General features: G+C 46.3%; 4 protein-coding genes across 4 annotated transcripts; 3 read left to right on the plus strand and 1 right to left on the minus strand.

Moving 5' to 3' along the window:
- Positions 1-3,040: 3,040 nt before the first annotated feature.
- DFL_003173 (uncharacterized protein) lies at positions 3,041-4,989 on the plus strand (the record flags this gene model as incomplete). Its single annotated transcript, XM_067632073.1, has 4 exons — positions 3,041-3,089; positions 3,328-3,671; positions 3,753-4,386; positions 4,472-4,989. The coding sequence occupies 4 exons, from the start codon at positions 3,041-3,043 to the stop codon at positions 4,987-4,989; spliced, it is 1,545 nt and encodes a 514-aa protein (XP_067490379.1).
- A 2,395-nt stretch (positions 4,990-7,384) lies between these two features.
- Positions 7,385-12,079, plus strand: DFL_003174 (uncharacterized protein; the record flags this gene model as incomplete). The annotated part of the gene is made up of 6 exons (XM_067632074.1): positions 7,385-8,624; positions 8,693-8,772; positions 8,825-8,992; positions 9,048-9,293; positions 9,350-9,978; positions 10,042-12,079. 6 exons carry the CDS (start codon positions 7,385-7,387, stop codon positions 12,077-12,079), a joined length of 4,401 nt encoding a protein of 1,466 aa, XP_067490380.1.
- Positions 12,080-12,834: 755 nt separating this feature from the next.
- DFL_003175 (uncharacterized protein) lies at positions 12,835-14,260 on the plus strand (the record flags this gene model as incomplete). Its single annotated transcript, XM_067632075.1, has 2 exons — positions 12,835-13,492; positions 13,563-14,260. The coding sequence occupies 2 exons, from the start codon at positions 12,835-12,837 to the stop codon at positions 14,258-14,260; spliced, it is 1,356 nt and encodes a 451-aa protein (XP_067490381.1).
- A 3,402-nt stretch (positions 14,261-17,662) lies between these two features.
- Positions 17,663-22,368, minus strand: DFL_003176 (uncharacterized protein; the record flags this gene model as incomplete). The annotated part of the gene is made up of 3 exons (XM_067632076.1): positions 17,663-19,770; positions 19,862-20,950; positions 22,314-22,368. The coding sequence occupies 3 exons, from the start codon at positions 22,366-22,368 to the stop codon at positions 17,663-17,665; spliced, it is 3,252 nt and encodes a 1,083-aa protein (XP_067490382.1).
- Between the last annotated feature and the right edge of the window lie 678 nt (positions 22,369-23,046).

Below are 23,046 nucleotides of genomic sequence, written 5' to 3' on the forward strand. Positions count from 1 at the left end.
GTGGTTTGACAAGTCCAATTTAGCATATTTCTATGCAATGCACATACACTCAATTGAGCAGAATCGTCGCCGCTTTCCCTATGCATGCATTTCTTGTCTATACCATATACCTTCCCTGCTCGACGTTTTGAGATAGGGGATTGATCATTCCACGGTCATCCGGGTATGTCAAGATACGCCATAATAGCTATAATCTCTGGATAATAATTCTTAGCTGTCAACTGTTAAATCCCGTTCTGATTGGAAGCCTAGTCGCCTAAAACGCAAAATCTCAACAACAGTTCCGTAACCGATAGCTAAGTTTCGGGTCCGCCTGCAATATTGTGCGGATCCGGGTTTGCTTATCCAGAAGCATTTACTACCGAGGTGGGTCCTGTCAGCATTTCCTCCCTCGTTGTAAATTTTTTTTCTCAATACGTATCTCTTCACTCCGGTCAAGGATATCGTTTGCCGCGTCGAAATTTTGTGCGTAGCAAGTATGACACGATGCGTTGTTTACAGGGTAATGATCCGAGGGCTCTTCGGCATTAGTGCTGACGGTGAAACCGAAGTGGATATGCAGGTTGGAAATGGGTACCTGGAAAAACTATAGACTTTTTGGCAATTGATGGGAGAGGTCGCGGGGATTATGTGGAGCCTCATGGCGTTATATACCCTCGACGTATACTTTACACCTTGGTCTGAAATTTTTTTACTTGTTATAAGGCTTAGGTGGCTGACACTTTTGGGGCAACGAACGTGGTCCCTTGAAGATCGGTATCAGGATTTAATATAAAAATTGCGAAAAAGTGGCATCTAAAGTGGATGGGATTGTAGGCTGCAAAGGCTCGTACTAGAGGCCTAGTTTTCATGATGGGCGCCGGGTATGTATGATATGGGTGAAGGGAAGAAGTCTTTGCCCGGATTTCATACTCGGAACCGGTAAGCCAGAGATTTTACCCTGAATTCATGAAGCTCAAGGGTGATTATCGCCGGATCTCGCGATCCCTGAAGTCAAAGGCCGGAGCTTACGGACCACGGTAACTGGGGATTGATCTATCCTTTGTAGCAGTAAGATATTATCTTTAGTCAAGAGTGATGTGGGGGTATCATGGGAACAGGTACCTTGGAATAGCTTCCTGAGACAGCAGATGTAAGAAGGTACCCGAGGAAGTGAGTAAGGTTGATAGCTACGGATGCAGGTTCGTTTCGGTCTTTTGAATCGCTCTAGCTCGTATTTCGCCTTCATGCTTGAATTCACAAGTCATACAGAATTGAAGTTCGGAGAACCGTGTAACTTCTAAGATACCATTAGCGATCTCCTTGACGTCGTACAACTTGAAAAGGTGTGATGCTTTATGCAAACTATTCCACCAATTCAAGCCCCATTGAGCGTCGCATGAACTAGAGAGCGTATTCTGGAAACGAGTTGCTGTACGCTAGTTAATGCCAAATACCTGGACCGAAGGAATCTTTGTCTGAGATATTGTGGGGTGATACAAAATTCCGTAAAAAACTAGCTAATTTATTATGTTCTCATCGAGAACTGAGCTTCTTGGCTATGTACTGTCTTCGTACTGCTGACGATGGGGCTTCCTGTTCGCTTCGATGATACATATACGGTTCTGCATACGGATGTCTACGCGTAGGCAGAGTAAGCTGATTAGTAACGCCACATCATGTCTAATACATTAGCAATACAATGATGGAAAAATGACCAATACCTCGAATGAGCCAAGTTGAGAGTCCAATTCAGAGACATGCCGACGCATTATGATCTTGCTACCTTGTGTCGAATTTTGAAATCAACAGGGTATGGAGATGTATCAGCCCTATAGGGCGACATGAAACGCGACTGGCACATTTCCATAATTATGAGACTGCGATCGACAACCACTGTTTAATTCAACATGAGAAGCAGAATACTAGGTCACAAAGCCATAGAGATTTGGCGAACAGTAAAATTACGCCGAATATAGGCTTCGAGTTCGGGCGCTGAACAAGCCCATTGTTGACAACGCAATTCTCGTGTGGTATTTTGGATTTCGAACATGTAACTTGGACAAAACAAGTATCATTGCGGATATATGCTCTCGATGACTAATATACGGGTTCCGAAGCGTCGTCCGTTTGCGTATAATAAGTTGTTTGTATCATGGAGAGCTTGGTTTTGAAATCTCTCCATCTGTTCCGCAATCAGGATTTGATATTGCATACCTCCATCCTCCGGTAGAACCATTGCATTCACATGCATCCTAATTCGCAGAGTAGTTGCCGAATGTACATCGATGTCCCCCTTAGCCTCAGAACTAGACGCCCGCTAGATAATAATAGCTGACACCGCTGACGAAGTGACATTATGACATATCGTCTTTGTCTGTATGATAGTGATGAAGTCCGTCACAAGCTGATCTCTCGACGCTGAGTCCATTCAATCGTATGATGCAAAGAACGGCTTCATGGTTCAAACCCCGAAGAGTAGCCACATTTCTGCCCTTCATCTGTATAATCTCGCCCCCAATATAGCCTCGAGGCTAGTCATTGCTGCAATTTGAAGCTGTCGTGGAAATATTTTCTTCGGATTTGCTCTCGGATTGACTTCTTCTCTCTCTGCCTGCTCTCTCGACTTTCCTCCCTCACCCTCAACCGCTACTCTCATTTCGATCGAACATCCCTTTTATCATCACCCACACCCTCCCCGTACCTTCAATACCCTCAGTATCATCGTTTCATACACCTTTGAGTGCATTACGAAGCCCAGATAGGTATGTGAGCTGTAATCCCCGAATGTCTACGCGGCGACGCGTCGTGGTTAGCTGACATACATGTTACTCAAGATGAGAAGTGTGAATACATACTTAACGTCTACCCTGCCTTCGAACTCTAGCTACCGCGACCTCACTTGATTCTAACCCTTGTCGCTTGTAACGTCCGTGGTTATCCTGGTAAGTGAACTTCCTAGAATCCAAGTGCTCGATGTTTGATTTCTTCGGTTGTTGGTTTTGATGGGAGGAGGTGGTGAGCTAATATGTGGTGGTTATACTTAGAAAGTGTCGTCAAAATGCCTAATCCAAAAGTTTACGCAATGTCGATGCCCATCTATGTCAAAGGTAGGTACTCAACCGCGTATAACTATTTTCTTTCCTTGCTCAGCACTTCCCAAAACCACTATCGCCTCAACAACTTCTTCACTTTCCCACACTCCTCTTTCTCTCTTACGAATACTTCTCTCAAACATCTCCATTTCTTCTATTCTGTTAATTTCCACTTTCTTCATTTCTTTAATATCATTGCTCCCCCAAAGGACACGGTTCTAAGCTGAGCTTTTCCTTCTTTCTCTCTGTGCAGCTCCACCTCCAGGAGTTCTAGTCCCTCATATCATTCCACCGCCAGTCACGAGCCCGGGACCTGGCTACTTTTGGGGATATCCCGTCCCACAAACCGCAACCGTAATGCAGACCCCTGGACCCGATGGCACCTATGGCTGGCCAATCTATTTCAAAGGAGGGACTTCAAGCAACCCCCAGTTTGCTTACTACCCTGTCTCTCCAAGTGCTGCCCCCCTTGGCGCTGTTCCAGTAGGTGGTATCCCTCCAGGTGCCGCTTTCCCAGGTACTGTTCCTCAGGGAGCCTCTGGCAAGAAATATCATCAGCATCGTTCCAAGGAAAGTAGTGATGACGATAGCGAGAAGGTGAGTTCCAATATACTCTATCCTAGTCTCTGCATTACCTTAAGGACTTAAGGGCTAACGACTATGTATTTATGGGGAAAGTGCGCTTGCTATGAGTGTGCCCATGGGAAAAGTACTGGAAAGGCCGGAAAGGCCGGAAATGCTGGTACTTCTGGTCTTCCCCCGGATCCTCCATTGCCACATCTTCATCATCTAGGACATTTCATACCTGCTCAATTCTATGGGCCACCACCTGCTACCACTACTCAGCAGACAACCACCTTCATCCCATATGTTGTCCCAACCGGTTGCCCAACTCATCACTGCAACTCCAAAACCACCGGATCCACTGGCACTCACTCAACTGACCATGGTGATAAACATCACGGCAAAAAGCCAAGCTCTTCCAGCTATCACTACGCCGAAAGTTGCAATTGCAATACCTGTAAGGCCAGGCGTATGGAAATTGAAATGGAGCGTATTCAAGAAGAGCGCAAGAATGAGCGTGAGTACAAGGATACTCAAGAATTCATTAAGATGAAGAAACGCGTCGACCGTGAAGAACGCGGAGCTAAAATGGAGGATATGTATCGTGCCAAGAAGGCTGGTGGAAAGAATGTCACTTTCGATGAACATCGCATGTGCAATCACATGTGCTTTGAACTTGAAGGCGATTATGAATGGGTTGCCGTTCCTGCTGGCCCTGTCCCAATCACTGCTTTTCACCTAGGTGGGAGTAAGTATCCTTCTCTCTCTTTGAATCATACCTACCGTATATATATATCTCCTTCTGGTTTCGTGCGTACTGATTAATATTTCAGCTACCCCGATCACTCTTCGACCACTCCACACTGGTCCATACATGAGTGGTCTCGAAGAGGAGAACGCCCGACTCCGCCACGAGAAAGGTCATCTAAAGGACAAGATCAAGCGTGAGCGTTCGATGCGCAACCACGATGACGCCGCTCGTGCCTTCCTCTCAACCCGTCTCCATGAGCTCGACAAAGACATTCAAAAACTTAAGAAGAAAGCTTGCAAGGCTCAAGGAGGTGCCGGAACTAAAGCTCCTACTGTAGAGATTCAATTTCCCCTCGTCGGAGAGAAACACCACCCTAAGAACTCTGCCTCCGAGGATAAAGGCAAAGGCAAAGAAGGCGGTGGTGCTAAGGACTTTGGTGATCATGGTAAGACCAAGGCTAAGAACGTTGAAAGCAAGCACAAACACCCACACGTTTGCTACGACTCTGAGTGCCCTGACTTCGATTCTTGCTCGGAGTGCTCATTCGAGTGCGACATTAAGGGTTGTCGCACTTGTAGACCTCGTGGTGGACGTCGTTAGAGAGCGACGGTACTATATCGTTCTTCGGATTCCGAAGAATGACTGGCACTCTCCCGAGGTTCTCTACACTTTTTTTCTTCTTTCTTTTTCTTATGGGAATGGTTTTCTTTATGATGCATGGCTATGCATCTGCTTAACTTTCACTCATCCTCATCATCATCGCACGCACCATGGGCGCTAACGTCATCGCCCTATCTTATTTCCTTTCTACTCCTTCCAGCCACATGCTCACTATTCTTACTGTCCCTACCGCAGCCAAATACATCACGAAGGCAAAGAGGGGATGGTTCGAATATAGGTGGGCCGACGTCAATATGCGTCTCCTGCTGGAGAGTGATTTTATATATTAACGAGACCACGCCTACTTAAAGGCAACGAAAATAATGAAATGGGGGACTCCTTCGTCTTCTCGTAGTCTTTGTGCATTCCAGTCACCAACTTGCCTTCTGTAATTTTTTGACAGCTTCAAAAGGTAACCCGGTTTAGTTGTTAATTGTATATTGAATGTGAGCTCTTTTTATCTTTTGAAATCTCTAGTATTTCCCCATGCAGTCTGCCAGGACCTTTAAGCCAAATCCTTTAGCATCTGAACCCAAGCATCATATCTGTACTAAAGTACGCAGCATATGGACTTTGCGCTAACATCTATATAACGATGAGAATGCAGTTTGCATATCAGTCTGTTGCAAGGCACTAGCTAAACGGCTGCATTAACCTGAATCACAGAACATACCAATTGTGGGGCTCATGAGTTTCGGCCTTTGCACCAGCGTTGTAAATTTGTCGTGACAAAAATGAACTGTGTGAGTCCACGTGGCCACTAAGATGTCTGCAAGTCTAGGAAGCCAGCCTTCAACCGAAAAACCATCATGATAGGTATCGTAATCTAGCTGTCGGAATCGGGGTTCGGTTTCTACGAAACCGGGCCTCGCGAGAATCCAACCAACAAGCAATATATTGTTTCTACGTCTATTGAGCAGGCTGGGTAGTCTATCAAACTATAACGTTAATTATGGAAGCGTTTCTTTTTTCTGGCTATCAACATAGTATTGGCAATTCCCAGCTGTAGATTGGATCCAGTATATGAGTCGATATCGAAGGAGTCTTGTTAACTCTCCTAACAAATTAATATACCAATTCCTGCCATATACGATTCGACAAAATTCCAACTTCACAAGGCCGATTCGGAAAGGTTTCCTAAGCAGAGTTGAACGTCTGTCCAGAGCATGGCGGTTGCAGTTTCAGGATTAGCCTGTATGCAGGCTGGCGGGCTGTGGGGCAAGGAAAGCAGAGCTATATTTGCAGTTTGCCGCTACTCATCTGTTGGCCCAAAACCTTTTCCTGAAAGGTTTCCAAGACCGAAATATCACACAACTTCTTCTACAATCAACATCGCGAATTCGTTAACCCTTCCAATTGGACAAGAACAAGAACAACTTTTGCCGACATGTTAATACCTCCCAGGAGCGGCCTGTCCGGAGAGAATGATCTCTTTATCTTGTCGGCAAGGAAGGCCGATATCGAGATATCCTTTCCTCGGAAAGATGCAAGGATTTGTCATTAGTTTCTGGTTTGCATTTGGCCAATGACAAGATGCATTTCGCCATCGTCGGAAACCAGCCAGCTGCCAGCATCATTACAAAAACGCTGCCAGTTTGACGGAGGAAAGCAAAAAGGATATGCGAGATAGCGACTGGTCTTGGTATCTTATATTATGATTATTATGTAAGAATACCTCCTTACACCGCTGCGATTCCTGTGGTACCTGCCAGTTATAACTCTCAGAAGTTCGTATGCCCATTTGATATTTTGTTTTAGCTGCTGAACATGAGATATTGAGCCATGACTGTGCGACTAACCATATACGGCAGGGTTCGGGATCGGAATCAGGCGTGGTAGCCTTTCCACCTATCGCCTTCCATACCCTATATATTAACTACCCTCCGCTTGTACGTCTTTAGTCACAGCTTCCTTTCCTCGAATGCCCTTTTCTGGTCTTAAATTTGGGATAGGGCTGACGGTTATGCAAGGAACAAGCGAAGCGGGATGGGAAGCGGGTTTGCCGGCCCAGTCGCAGCCCGCTTTGGTGTTGTTGTGTTGCGCAGATGTTGGAAATCCACTTGGCACAAAAGTCGCGATCGCGTCCCGCAGCACGATGAGAAGCAAGCCTTCCAGACCCCATCAGCGACGCCAGTTTCTCCAGTTCAACCCCAGCAAGACATCTACGGCTTCATATGACGTCTTTACGATCGTTTACGCCTTTGGTTTCCCCGTTATCACCCCCTATTCCATCGCGGTAACCTTCGAAACACACTTCAGCTTGCGCTTGCGCTCCTCGTGAGGACAGCTAGATCTCATCTCAAATCACCGCTACCCCCCCTTTTCCCATCTCGTGATGGCCTCCAATTCGACCCCTCATCGGACTCCTGGCACTGGTCGCCCTAGGGGGAGACCTAGAGGCAGTAGAACTCGCCACTCGTTTGCAACTCCTGGCACAGTTCAAAGAGTCCGATCGACGGCCCCTACTCAGAGAACGAACCGCTCAGGTCGTTCGCAGCATGCTGCAGCCGCTGATTCAGGAGCTTACAAGCCTCGTGAAGAAAGAAGCTATCTTGAATTCCATCCGGACTTCGATATCAATGCCGATATTCAAGCATACGATAGCAAGGACATCGATGGAGCACCAAATGGCCAGTTCCCGTTCGGCCAACCAACTGGCACTCCCGGGAAGTCGAATGGCATTCGGATAACAGTCGAAGAAGCGCAGGAGAAGAAACCTGAGGACTCTACGCCAGTAGCCTCGACAAATGGTCCCTCTGAAGACGGACATGCAGCTGAAACGAACGGACCTGTCCCTTCCGAAACGACTGGACGGAAGAGCAGCAAAGACGACGACGGATCTCAGGGATCTTCATGCCATATTCCTCAAGGGCATCTCATAAACCCAGTATTGAGTACGCCTACCAGAAGATCTTCCCGGCAGAAGGACAACAAGGAGAAGGAGAAGGAGAAAGCCAATTTCACGCCCAAGACTGCTCAAAGGCCTGTCCTCCCAATGAGCAACATCCATCATAACGAGCGACTCTCCCTTCCCGTGCCCTCTTATAAGCTGATAACGCCGTTCCAACTTGCCGAAACTTACGTAGATCGGGCCATGGCAAGCGTTGGGTTCCAGGAGTCCGACTACTGGCAGAGGCCCCATACCATGGTAAGGAATATCGGCATCCAAGATAACATCAATGAGGGTGAGGCGAGAATAGCGAGTGCTATTGACGAAAAAGAGGAGAACAATACCGCACCTCATACAATAACGCCTGGAATGGTAGAATATGATATGGACGAACAAGATGACAAATGGCTGGCTCAATTCAATAATCTACGAAGATCACAAGATGTCCCAACGATCACACGCGAAATCTTTGAGATTACGATCACCAAGATAGAAAGGGAATGGTATGCTCTGGAAAAAATGATTCCAAAGCAGTCGGCCCATGCAGCACATGTGAAACGAGGGAACGATGACGATGACGAGGATACGTCAGAGGACTCAAGATGTCAGATTTGCGATGATGGAGAATGCGAAAACAGTAATGCGATTGTTTTTTGCGATGGCTGTAATATCGCCGTCCACCAAGGTTCGTAACTAGCACGGATGCCTCGATTTTGAGTATGCAATGTTAATATTGGCTTCTGGCTTGAATAGATTGCTACGGTGTGCCCTTTATCCCGGAAGGCCAGTGGTTGTGTCGACGGTGCTCTCTACTTGCGCCCCGTCGTGAAGTGGTAGGTCGAACTTCTTATCTTCGTGGCGGACTCGTATGCTTACGAAGTTTAGAATTGTATATTCTGCCCAAATACAGATGGTGCATTTAAAATGACAGATTCCTCACTCTGGTCGCATCTTTTGTGTGCAATTTGGATACCTGAGGTCACAATTAGCAATATGGTCTACATGGAGCCAGTTGAGGGTGTCGAACTGGTCCCCAAGTCAAGATGGAAACTGGTGGGTTTTCGGCTTTCCGTGCGTAGAGGTTTTTTTTATCTAATGTCTATCATAGCATTGTTATATTTGCAAACAAAAGATGGGGGCTTGCATCCAGTGTAGCAACAAAAGTTGCTACCTCGCCTTCCACGTTACTTGCGCACGGAAAGCTAAGCTATTCCTCTCAATGAGGCAACAAGTTCCAACAGATCCGTCTGGGGGAACCGCTGTTGGAGCCGAACGGAGTCTCATCTTCGACGGAAGCCAGCTGAAGGCATTTTGCGATAAGCATGTACCGAGCGAATGGCGTAAGGAGTTTCGCGTAAGTGTCAGACTCTTGATTTGATTGCCATCTTCTTTAGCTAATTAGGTGGATAGACGGACATTGCTATTCGAAATGTCCAGCATTACTACGAAGATCTTTTCTATGAGAAGGAATGGGGTGATTCGCAAATGAAGGTTATTACACCTGGTTATGATAGCCATCCAACAATACCGAAGCTCACACTCACGGTCGGTGGCAAGCGAAAAAGACCCTCCGCAGGCACTGGCGGGGCTAAAACCGTTTGGAGACTGCCTTCAGGAGCACCCATTGTTCCGCAGGTTCTATACAACACAATCATCGAGGCTATTTCTCGTTTTGCCATACGAAAACCAAAGGAATATGTTGCTGAGATCTGCAAGTATTGGACGCTAAAACGTGAAGCTCGTCGCGATGCATCTCTCCTCAAGCGGCTGCAAGTCTCTATCTCCTCGAATTTTACTAGCGACGAGGTTACAAAGAAAGACTATTCGGCCTATTATGATGGAGAGGGGAAGCTTAAGAGAAGACTTGATTTCGCTATTAAATTACGGCATGACTTGGAAAGAATCAGACTGCTGGCAGATGACATCAAGAAACGCGAAAAGGAAAAGCTGCGACAGGCGGAGTGTCTCAAAGAGATGATTGATGCTGTATACTTCCCGGTCATTCCGATATTGACACCAATATTGGATAGAGCCCAACAGTAAGTTATATTCCCAACTTGTCCCTTCTAAAATTCCATACTTACGGGTCATTTCCATCATAGGCTTGATAGCAAAGATTTCTTTAAGGTAGAATTCGGACAGATCAAGCGGAAGCTCATTGACCGTCAATACAACAATGTAAACCAATTCTCACGGGATATTCTATCTCTTTTGACATCTTCGGTCACTAGCCGGTCAAAATTTGCCGTTATGCCTATCCCGGAGGCAAACGAACATTCGATGGGCGATTCCGCTCCGGGGACGTCAACGGCGGCAGCTACTCCTGCTGCCGTGAATGTTGCGAACCCGTTGGAGAATCTAGCATCGACGCCAGCTCCCACAACCCCAGCCGTGCCAAAGCAACCAAAAGCGCTAGGCGACACCGCTGGTAAAACTGCTGGTAGAATTTTACGAGTCATCCAACCAATGTTGGAAAACGCAAAGCTTCAGGAACTCGCTATGAGGGAGGATCCAAACGAACGCATGGCAGGCGAGGTTGACGAACGATATCAAGAAATTCTACTAGAACGGAAGAAGCGAGATGAGGAACTTCAGGCTCAGCTAGCAGCCGCTAACGCTGCGGCTGCAGGGGAGATCACTAATGCTGACGACGGGGACAAGATGGATATAGATAATCCAAAAGACAATGAACAGCAGGAAGCGAATGACCGAGCGACCGAGGAGGCGTTAGAATCAGCTACTGCATCGCTATCACAAGCTCACCACAAAGACGATGAGCGGGAGGGGCTGATAGGTATTCCGTGGTACACCAAACCATTTAGTCCTCTAGGCGCAACCCTGCTCTCCGAGGAGCGCTGGATGGGGATGGACGTCGTACGGGATATGTCGCCCCTCAGCGAGCTTGATGAGGATGCCATAGAAATGCTTCAACCGGCCGAGACACCTGAGGTTGTCAGCCCCTTCGCAGAAGAATTTGGTTCCGCCATTAGTTTTGGTAATGGGAATATCCATGCGACGAAGGCGAGGAGCGGGAACCGGGGTCCCATCGATGCTGGAGCATGGATTCCAGGGACAAGGGTGAGTCTGAGAACGACGAAAGGGACGAAAAAGTCCTTTCATGTTGAAACTCAGCCGCAGCAGCCGGTACAACAACCAGAAACACCGAAACCTAAACCGAACGGCAGAGCAAGCAGTGCTCGAGAGGTCGACTTGCAGCAGGTGGTCGTGATAGGGAGCACGAGGAGCCAGACTAAGCAAGCGATGAATAAAGCCCAGAGGAGGGGACGGGGCTATGTTTGGGTTGAGGTTGAGGACGAGGAAGAAGGAAACGTCGCGGAATACAGCCCGGATATTCCTCGGCTCGCCATAGCGAATGATCCAGACGCAATGGATATTGATAGCGAAATTCCAGCAGCAGCAGAATCGAACCCAGCAGAAGTTGTCGAGGGGGTAGTGGATCCGATTGATGATCGAGCTGTGAGCATTGATAGTCCGTTAACCTCGATCCCCGACGATGATCTCGATCAAGAAGACCGCTTAAGTCTGGATAGTCTGGATCTTAATGCGCTAAAAGACACTAGCGAAGAGGCTGCCGCCGAAGTCGCAGAAGAATTGGACGGACAGCCGGCTAATGAAGACAACATGGAAACCGAAAACACAGATACAGAGTTCCATACACCTTTAGAAAGTGGCAATGCAGTGTCCAACAGTGATGAAATCAAGCCCGCCATATCAATGGCGATAGATTCACAAGGAGCAACTGATCAACTTTCGAAAGAACTAGCTGCCGCTGTAGCATCCCAAGGAGCCGAACTCTCACAACCGGAAACAGAGAGCTCTCCTAGCAAACGAAGCACAAGGAGCTCACCAAAGCAAAAGAATAGCCGGAGCGTATCCGACGTATCCAGCGCTCTAAGTCCGACCGAAGAAGTTAAATCGAACGGAGAGCAACGGCCGGGTAGCAGGAATGGTAGGGCAAGGTCAACGCCGAAAAAGTCGCCTCCTATGACCGGGAAAGCCAAAGATCCTATAAACTACACACCGCTGCCGATGACAACTAGAAGTCGACGAGTACTTGAACCCGAGACAACACCCACAAGAAGGTCGACGAGTAGAGCGGCGGCAGGGAAGAAGAAGTAGATGAGACAGATATCCCTCTCTCTCTCTCGAATGACGATGGATATCTGGGTGTATTAATAGCCTTTTTGTTTTGTTTTGTTTTGTGTTTGTTTTTCAAGTCTTCATGGGAACATGCAATTGGCGCTTGGTCATAACTGAGTCCATTAATTCATATCATTCCATCCAGTCTTTGGTTTAAATTTCGCAGGGCTGGCTCTGTGGCTGGAATCAACTGTATCTACTCGGTTTCTTTCTTTTATTATCTTCTTATCACTCGGCATTGTATCTTAACGGGCTTTTCTCACTCTTAGCTTTTTAATTGATTCGGAAGGGAAAGCATTGAACCTGTGTATTCTGGGCGTTATTAGAAACGTTAGCCTAGGCTGCTTTTTTTTTAAAAAAAAAAAAAAAAAAAAAAATTTCATTTATATTCCATGATGATTACTTTGAACATGATTTAAATTTCTCTAGCTTTGCTTAATCTAGACTTCTTTGATTCATGACCTTACCATGATACCACTATGAATGCTAAAACGCGCCATTGTTGAGGACGCTGACGTCTTGAATCGATCCATCACGGTCTTCAACGGGTTCTGCCAATCGCATATTCCACATCCGCTAGACTCCATCTATACAACCCGAACGGCATGATTAAGGATACCCGATTGTATCACTGTTGAGTCCCAGCACATCAACGATCTTCTCCATTGCACGTCCGTGCAAAATATCCAACACCAGCAACGCAATTTACTTCCCTTCCAACAAACCCGTTTATAATGCCGGCTGAATACCACATATCGTCAAATGTCGACTTAATAATCCACCTCTACGATTCCTCATCTCCGCCCCCTTCACCAACCGAATACACCGATCGCGATGAATATTCTTCTTCCACTGCACCTCCCGATATAACAAAATACTACGTAACCGCCTGGTCTCTCCAACAAGCCTCCCCAATCTTCTCACGAATAATCTCCCCATCCTCTCACTTCAAACAACCTTCCAAAACCCTCTACTCCGGGCAAAATATTAAACTAATAACCCTCTCAGACGACTCCCCCCACGCCCTCTCAATAGTCCTAAACCTCCTACACTTAAACTCCAAATCCCTTCCCTCAGTTGAGGAAATATCATGGAATACATTTTACGATATTGCAGTGATATGGGATAAATATGATATTAACAATCTTATAGTTCCGCCGTGGGTGAAGCATTTTAAGAAGTTGATGAATGGGGTTGGGTATGAAGGGTGGTTGTTTATCGGGAAGACCTTTAGGGAAGGGGAAGGGTATGTGGAGTTGACGGCTAGGTTGATTGTCGAGGCTGGGCAGAATTTATCTGAGAAGGAGGCTATTGAGGCGGGGCCGGGAGGGGTGGGGTTTACGAGGGGTGGGAGGTATATCGATGCTGGTGGGTGGCCGGATTCTGTGAGAGGTATGATTGAAAGAACTACGTCCCGTTTCTAAATCCCGGAGAGCTATGCTGATTAAACTTTGGTACCTAGAGCATATAACTTCAGAAAATAGCAACTTAATGGAAAATATCCGAAATATTTTAACAAATTGGAAATGGAGCTTCAAAGGCAAACGTCCCCGAGCATTATGTACCTGCTACGGTAACGTCCACAGATACAACCGCCACACCTCCCTCTCAAACAGTATCGCCGACCTCCTCTCCGACGAATCCATGGTACCATCTCCACCATCTCATCTACCAAACACCGATCACACATCCGCCGGTACCAGACTCGCCTCTCGACTACGAGGCATCGAAGGTGTCGGAAACTGGCAATGGAATGGGTCTATCGTAACTCTACGACGACGTATGGGTGTTCTCCGAAAATGCATGGGAGATAGGGATATGAGACAAGTTAAGCAAATGCTCGAGAACGCGGATATATATGATCTATGTCCGCTGGAAGAGTCAGCTTTGCGTGTACTCTACGATTTTGACCAAACCATTGAAATCATCAAAGGAATCGGTATCGATGGGAGAATAGTTGATGTTCCGCTTCATCGACTCATTGAAGATGTAAAAACAGATCCGTGGAATTCAAAAGGGGGTGAAAAGAAGTGGGAGGGTTTGATGATGTTGGGGGTTAGGATTTCGGGAATGTTTGCGGTTGTGTCGGTGCTGGTTTTTGCGATTGCGCTAGGGAAGGGGTGGGGGGTTCAAATGGTTGAGGGTGGGATTGTGACTTGACGTTTTTTGTTTGAGAGATTGAGGGTCCAATGGAAATGGATTTGATGACTAATTATTTATATAGCGGGGATGGGATCTGCGGCACACCATTTCTAAATAGTATCAGATGGATGATTGTGTTCAGCTGGATCTAGGCCGCTAGCCTCAGGCAATAAGAAGCGTCATCGGGATAGAGCAGACTTCGCTAACTAACCTTTCGTAACGTTATGATAGAATCCCTGATGTCGAATAATGTTATCAGGCTCATAATGTCAGCACGTTATCGGGAGTGCATGCATCAATTATCGGCCCACAGAACGTCCATCCAACTAGTGCCCCATACCTTCGCGACGTACTGCCTACCCGTGATATCAAGGTCCTTCTGGAGCGTTCAATAGCTGCAAGTACTGCCTGAAGACTGAAATAGCCCAATCCAATCACGATCCTCGTGAATTCTTATCTTATGACCACATCATCGGCCTCTTGGTCCAAATCAAGATCACAGAAGCCATAGCCTATGTGAGCACCTGCATCCCAGGCCCGAAATGCTGTAGTCAGTGCGATGAATAGCCTTAATTGGACACCTCAACCCATATCAGATGTTAGATCAATCGCGCTAGCGGTGTAATAATCTCCCCCTTTGGCCGAATTTTCTCGTCATATGAAGTGAATTGTAGCTCAACGGTCCTCTTCATGACTGCATGAGCATCCATTTTATATCGTTATGCTGAATTCCTCGAAGTCAAGGATAACGGATCTTTTTAAAAGGCTAGCCTGAAGTTTGAGTCAGTCACTGGTTATATACGTTATGCTGTCTGTTATTTCTCAATGGTATGCTAGCCTGTATCGTGAGAGGAGCATATCATAACGTTATTCGGTGGATCTTCTCTTGAATCCGCTCGAGCCGATTCCCTCTACCCTTCCAAACGAGCCTCTTAACCAACTGGAAAATCAATATTGTCTGAGGTGAATTCTATTTGAACACCGCTATCCACATTATGGCCCTAGCGTTTGCATGTCGGGCTGGCGGTGGGACCGCATCGTAAGGTTATGGACCCGCTCCACTGATCAATTGACGGCTATGGAGCGTAGCCCAGAACCGGAAGAAATCGCCCTACCTATATAGCTATAGCGCTAGCATACCACTCCAGGATCTATCGCCATCTTTCACACAGGACGGATAGCAAATGAAATTGGATTGATTATAAACATTACATGTGGCATGGGTTTGTATCTCTAGAGAATCCAGGATATACTGACCCGGATCCTTCCAGATATATCGATATAATACAGTCAATTATCGAGGAATAAGGTAGATTATATGCTAAATATACCAAACATCTCGCACTTTTAAGAAACTCTTTGAATCAAAATTTGGACGTTCATTGTGAAAGCCGGCCTGCGGTGGCCGACTAGAAATTGAGGAAATTATGCTTAAGGCACATCTTGTGGATGCTGAGATGTGGAAGTTTGGATGAACGAGTATTAATTTCGCGATCGAATATTTCTCCGAATAAACCTCGAACCAAACACGTATTACAGAAGTAAAGTCTGCATACGAGACAGATGAACATTTAATAAAGTAAATATCTTATTATTAAACCAAGACCATTAATATAGGACCGGTTTGCCATATCCTTGTGCAACTGCGTGTTGTAGTTTCAAGTTATAATTAAAACTAAGCTCTCTCAAAGTTAATATATACTGGCCGCGCGTATTTCGAAAAAGTTCATATACTAAGCTTCCACATATAGAAGATACACGCCAGCTGCAGCTGCTCCTGCTCTCGGTTCAAAAGCAAGTCACATTATATCTATCGTCCGATTAGTCCATTGCAAGCAAGTATTCTCACCAAGGTTAATCTTTCCAGAATTCGCACAAGCTTAGTCGTAGTAGTCATAGCCATCACATCTAGGCTCTGTGGATCTAACCCATACACTTTACTATTGCCTACTAGGAAGTATCCTAACGTTATAACTACTAGTATACTACTAAAAATTAACTCTCCCTACGTGATCTTCCGATATCCCAAAAATCTATATTACGATATCGAAACCCTAGTGCACGTTACCGTATTACATATCCTGGCCTTGCTGTAGCTGTAGTAAGCTTATGCCCCGATTCGGTACCAAAAAAATGCTGTAGTAATCCCACAGGTATTGATACAAGTATTCATGGCCGTAGCATACCTATCTAGAAAAATAACAGTACAGTCATTATAACAAGTACTAGTCCAAACGCTTCCCGAAGCCTCCGCGTATGTACATCAATCGCAATACACCGTACGGACCTAGCTACAGCTTCGTCAAAATCGAATAGCTGATCTCCAACAAGATTTATGACGTCTTTCCTTTTTTTTAGAATAGATATTTAACCCGTTGGCCCTCCTCATGGGGAGCTCAAGTGCTTACTCGCTTCAAAGGTCTAAAGCTCGAGTTCCACAAAGTCGAATATTAATCTGACATGCATAAGCACCTCGCGTCCATGCAGACCAATGTAAGCACCGATAATGTTATCCAATCCAACCATAACCAGAGCCGCATTCACACCTCCAATCGCAGCTACGATTACTGGAAGCGAGCTCAGGAAGCTGTCGATGATTATTCCGGCTAATTCGCCGAAAAAAAGATTGTGCTTACTTGGTATGTTACGTCCTCACAATCACGATATCGATGCGTGAGCGGGAAGTCTCAAAATAACACGCATGCATGCACACAAAAAAAAAAAAAAAAAAAAAAAATCATCTTTAGGAAAAAAAAAAAAACCTACGAGAGAGAAGATAACTATATTTTTTGTAGGTAAAACACAAAGCTAGTCCGAAAGACTTCCATCGCTATAAAATTTCCATGTAGTTAATAAAAGATATCCAAACGAGATATTCACAAAAGAAGACAACAGGCAAAGATATCAAAATCGCGGGTGGTATCAAAACGGCAATTAACAGAACTAAGAAGACAAAAAAAACACTCCCCATAGAACCAACTGCTCCTATATATGATCGCGAAAGCAGGCAAGAACGAAAGTAAAATCCCTATGTAAAAAAGCGAGGGTATTTTTTAAGTGAACAAAAAGAGAAAGATACCATTTTAAATCCAATCGAGAGAGGAAGTAAAAAAAACACTAAGAAATTGGTATATATATATATCAAAAAGGAAAAGGACCAGCGAAATAATGCGACACACAAGTAGCAAGATCAAAAGTTCGTGTCCTCATGAAAAAAAAGTTCTGTAAAAAAAAAAGGTAAGCGAAAAACAATCGAATACTTTTTTCTGCAGGTGGCCAAAAAAGAAACAGGCAGTTTTTTTTTGTCGATAAAAGCAGCAATAATTAGAAAGGCGTATAAATTTCGAAACAGGCTTAATGCTATAAAACGAGTCATTTCAAAGTTGTTGCAACTGTTTTAGTAATGAGACCTTTTAAGGATTATGTAGGACCTAGCCTCCTTCTTCTCCCTCTTTGGCCACCCTCCGGTCGAACGGCCAATACCTCCCTCAAGAGTGGGTCATCTCCATTTTTATCCTTATGGTGAGCTTTCACATGCCTCTGCAGATTATCAGGCCGAGGATATCTGTGCTCCTTGTCCGGGCAGAATGGGCAAACATAGCCAGGACTTTGATGAACAAGGCCGTGGCGTATCATTTCATTCTTTCGCTTGAAACCCTTTCCTCCTTCAGCATGTGAGCACCCGGGGACAGGGCAGAAATGGGGACGATCCTCCGAGTGGACGTTGGCATGCGAGTTGAGCAAGTACTGGGTTGAGAACGGAGCGGCCGTGCATCCTTCTTTGTTACACTTGAAACCGCCAACAGCTGTTGGGGAGTTCTGAGACGAATCAATAGACCCATTCTTTGGGGTTCCGTTTCGCGCCCTCTTCTTGGAGGTTGGTGTCCTTGCGGATCCCGGTTCAGATGGGGGAAGCGAGCCGGACCAATCGGTTTGGAGTGGCGGCAGAGTCGCGTGATTTGCAGGGTGCTCCGGTCGATTCAGATTTTTGGGAGGGTAGTACGTAGGCGTCGGCGTAAACTGGTTCAAAGGGCCGGTCGAATCTTGCCCTGAAAAGTTGTTCGCAGGCGCAGGCGCAATTGGAGCATTTCTGCCTTCCGTGGGCGAGATGGTAGGAGATTGTCGGGGCCGAGGGGCCATGGTTCTGAATTGTTGCGCGGGATCATTAAATGAGATACCCCTGCTAAAACCGTCAACGTAAGTGCGGGTATTAGGCGTTGAATTCGGGCTAGAGGTCGGGACGATCTTGAGGTGCTGAATGACGACTGGATTAGAATATTTACCACCATTGGGTGTGTGATTCGGTTGTGTTTGCTGGTGATCCATAGAATGCTTTTCTGCGGCAGAAGCAACTGTGAAAAGATTATCTACGCTGGGAAGCGTCGTATGTGTGGGCCTTGGCGACATATTTTGCCTGCCTGGGGAAAGGTTTGAAGGAGAGTGAATCGGTGGTAATGTGTTATTAGACGTAGTTTCCACTGGGGACTTGTAGTAGTCAGACGCTCCACACATCGTAGCAGGTGTTTCGCTTTCGCTGTACGCGGGTCCACTATCCAACGTTGCGGCTGTAGAAGGGACGGATTCAACGGTAGGAGGCCCAGATGGGACAGGTGGGGGCGAGGATCCTTTTGAAAGTCCAAAGAGGCTGCTTGCGGCTGCATCTTGGTCAGCTTTACCGGGAAACTGCAGCTCAGCTGGAACACCATCTTCTAGCTCTTCCAGCTTCTGCCTCTTTTCGCGGCCCGAACTTATACTCTCACTCCCATTATCCTGCTCATGCTCGCTAAGTTTCCGCGAACGCTTGTCATTAGGGTCTTCGCCACCGTCTCCATCCCCTGGGTGTCCGTCGCTAGATCTGTTAATTGGAGAGATATGTTGGGAGACAGTATTTGTGGCAGTTGTCGCCGGGGCCTCTTTTCCGGTTGAATCCTTCGAACTTTCTCCAGCAGCATCACCAGAGGTGTCTTCTGGGCTCTGGCTGTCACTTTCCGAGTCGGGTAGTACCATAGGTTGATCAGTCCGTACGTCTGCTGCAATCGAACGAGACCTCTCGTTGCTTCCTCCCATAATACTGATCAAAGGTCCTATTCCAGGGAGACCAGGTTCACGTTTTGGACTCGAATCCGGGCGCACAATCGGCCCAGCAATAGGAGCCGGGTCTAGATCGAGGAGAAGGTTTTGATCCAAAGCAGGACTCTCATCCCGGGGTTTCTTTCTGTCCCAGGGCATCATTCTCGATTTGTTGGAAGGTGAAGGAGTGGAAGTCGTAGTAGTTGTAGATACGGTATCCGACTCGTCGTCCTCGGATTCCATAACCCCATCATGCGGTCTACCGGCAACCCCAAAAGGGTGGGAACCTTGTCTCCCTATGGTAAATGTCGGACCAATTGTTTTAGAGCGAGGCAATGATTGGTTTTTAAGTGATGTGACAGCTCGATGAGCCAAGACGATGGTTGATTCGACAGAGTTATCAACGTCGGTTCTCTGTGGAAGGTCGCCTTCGTGGAGTCGAAGTGGGACGGGTTTTACTATTCAAGATAGATGTTAGAATGGAAAGCAAAATTTTCTATATGATAAATATTCCTATCGCCTGGATATGTATCTGTGTATGTATATTACCTGAAGGATTAGGAGGCTGGCTCTCAGAGACAGAAATAGAATCTCTCGAAGCAAGGCTGATAGGAAGGCCCGACGGGGAGGGATTCGGAATGCTATCTGCACTCAACGACTGAGATAGAGGATGAACGATACTAGCAGGAGCACGTCTCGGTGGGAAATGGTCGGAATGGCCCTGGTACTCCTCCAAAGTACGCTTCTTACTCGTACGTCCGTCCAAAGATTCTATATTATTAGTAGCGGTAGTCGTCGAAGCGCCGGAAAGGAGGGGAGGCAAGCGACAGTCAACGGCAGCAGTACCAGCAGCGGCAGTAGCGTCGTTATCGATACCGATACGATCCGAAGACAGCAGCGGCAACGATGACGGGACAGCAGCTACCACTAGTCCTGCGGGATTAACCAGATCCGACTCAGGCAATGACGGCGAACGAGAAGAGCGAGAAGAAGAAGGAGAAGCTGATTGTGATTGGCAGCGCTTGGCCTGTGTTGGACTTGGACTTGTGTTGTCGGTCGGACTCGACGGCACTCTACCGCGAAGGGAGGGCAGATGAGGCTCTTCGATGCTAGGCAGCAAGGATGGCGATGGGGACGGAGACGGGGAGGATGAAGGGGAGGAGGCTCTAGCAAAGCTACTACTGGAGCAGGCTAGGCGGATTGGAGGCAGGTTTAAAGAGGTGCCCCCTTCGAGCGGAGTCGCTGGATTTTGGGTGGGCTGAACGGGCTTGGCGATTTCCCTCTTGAGAATCTGCGGATTGTTAATTCTGCGGCTGATATGAAGCTCTTTCTCGTCTTCCTTTTCTTCTTCTTCTTTTTCAATATTATTATGCTTCGTCAATGGTCGGCGTTCATGCCCGTTCACTACCCCGGTAATACTACTGCTGTTACTGCTACCGTTACCACCAGTTATACCGCCGTTATTATGTTGAAAGAGATGATGATGGCAGACATCACTGCTAGATAGTCCACTCATACTATCTCTGCCAACCTGAGTGGTAGTCCTTGCCGACAGACTCGATAATTCGAAGACTCCACTATTAATGTTCTGCAATGTCGACAAGGAAAATTCCGCTGGCAAACTTCTACAGTCTGCATCTATCAAATTTTGGCTTAGCGTTAGTTAAGATATTTAATATATTCGACGTGAAGCCCGTGCAGTTAACTTGCTCAGGCCATCTGGGATTAATCGATTTTGTCTTATTCGGTCAATTGCCAAGAGAAGCCACCAGGGGAAAGAGTGGGAAAGAAGGAAAGAAAGCACGATAAGCAAAAGCACGTATGTATGTAAGTTTATGGAAATAAGGATGTGTCTGTATCTGTGTGTGTGTGGGTGAAGTGGATGGCAGCAGGACACCACCTTGGGAATGGGAAGCGGGGAACCAAAATTAGAGGTTCCTCCTTCTGCTCCTTCACCTTCTTCGCTTCGAACTATCAGTGCAAAAAAAAGATACCCCTCGTTAAAGTTGGAGTCACAGATAGAGATTATGGGCTCTAAAGAAGGATACCCCGCTGTAATTCTGCTGGCAAGCCATAGAATCGATGCGAGCTGCGACGGGGTAAAAAGCGCGAGTCTCCATCATAAGGGCAGGCAGGCAGGGTCTTGGCCCGCAACTGTGGTTGATGTGGTACTTGCAATACTAAAATGCAATCAATCTCGTAAGAGATTGATCATGAGGTATGAATGGCCCAGCATGCAATGGAAGACCAAACGTATGCAAGTGTGCAATCCACACCGGAATTTTCCTCACGGAGATCTTCGTTTAGGAAGGCTCGTTAGGGAAGAAAACGAACGAACGAACGACGAGAAAAAAAGAGGCGGCTCTGTCGAAGCAGGGTGGCAGGGCTGATACAAGATGACGAACAGCCAAAATGTTAGGGGCGGCGTCATGACAAGGCCTGGTTAGTTCGCTAAAATCTGCACGCAAAAGCGAACGAACCTTCAGAGCCAAAAGTGCAACTTTTTGTTCTCAGATCTGGTAGCTTCAAGGGTATCGGGAAAAGAGGCTTAAATGGAATAGCCATTCCTTGGAATTCGCTGAATGGCGATATTTTGGATGACATAAACTCTAAAAAAAAGCCTTGGAAAATTTTTGGATATATCTTTTTTCAAGAAGCCCACCGCTTGTTTAATCCTCACAGGATCCAGCCAGGATTCCTATGGATTGTTTTTTTTCGAGTAACACTTGGCCAGGTTGCTCGCCTCTCCTTGCTTGCATCTTGCAGCTTTGTCAAGCTCCTGTACGGATTTTAAACCGTGGCATCTCCCGGCCATCCACGAGATGGAAAAGAAAAAAAAAAAGGGTTTCCCAAGTCAGGTGGCCTTGTTTCTTGTTCGTCACCAATGGGAATACCCGGTCCGAGATGCCTTCAGGACATCATCATTCTCAAGAAGAATAGAAATATGGGGAGCAAAGAAAAAAAAATAATAGCAAAAAAGAAATATGTCGATAAAACTCACTATATGTCGAAGACGACGTCCAAGTACTGGACGGTCGAGTTTCCAATTGCAACATGGCTGGTTTCCTTTGGTAGAATATATATGTGTTGTTATCGAGTTTCCATCTATGAATTGTTTTCCCAACACCCAACTATTTGAATAAAGGGACGGCGTATATATTCGAAGGCAGCTGATTAATATATTCGTTGCTTGGATCGAACGGAAGACGCGGCTCGGAAAGGTCGATCGATAATTGGGTCTCTATCAACCTGTTTTTCGGATTAGAAAACCGTTGTCACAAAAATCAAAACCTTCAAGGAGATGGGTAAAAGGTAGGGCAGGACAAGGACAGATATCTTACCCAAGGGAAAAAATTGTCGCACCCTCTAGTTCACAAACGTGTTTGTCGGAATGTTTCGATAATATATACCTAAAAGAATTATTCGATCCAGGAGTTGGTCCGTTTTTCTGTGGTCGGTTTTTGGTTCCAGCCTTCAGGAGAAGGAGGATGCTATTGGTATGATATAGAAAAGACAGCCACCGTTGCGGCTCTGGCCTATATGCACTAGTCTCTGCACAAGTTAAACGATCTGTGTCAAACGTTAGCTCAAATCCCTATTACGATATCTCCCCCGATGCGGCTGATAATATTATGGAAATTTCACAAGTCCAAATAGAAGTAGGTAATGTATATGATAGCTAGCAGTTATTTGTAAAATAACTGTCCATGCCAAAAAGCCGTTGGGCGAGTCTG

Source organism: Arthrobotrys flagrans (genome assembly GCF_004000055.1).
Source record: "Arthrobotrys flagrans strain CBS H-5679 chromosome Unknown unitig_0, whole genome shotgun sequence".
Classification (NCBI taxonomy): domain Eukaryota; kingdom Fungi; phylum Ascomycota; class Orbiliomycetes; order Orbiliales; family Orbiliaceae; genus Arthrobotrys; species Arthrobotrys flagrans.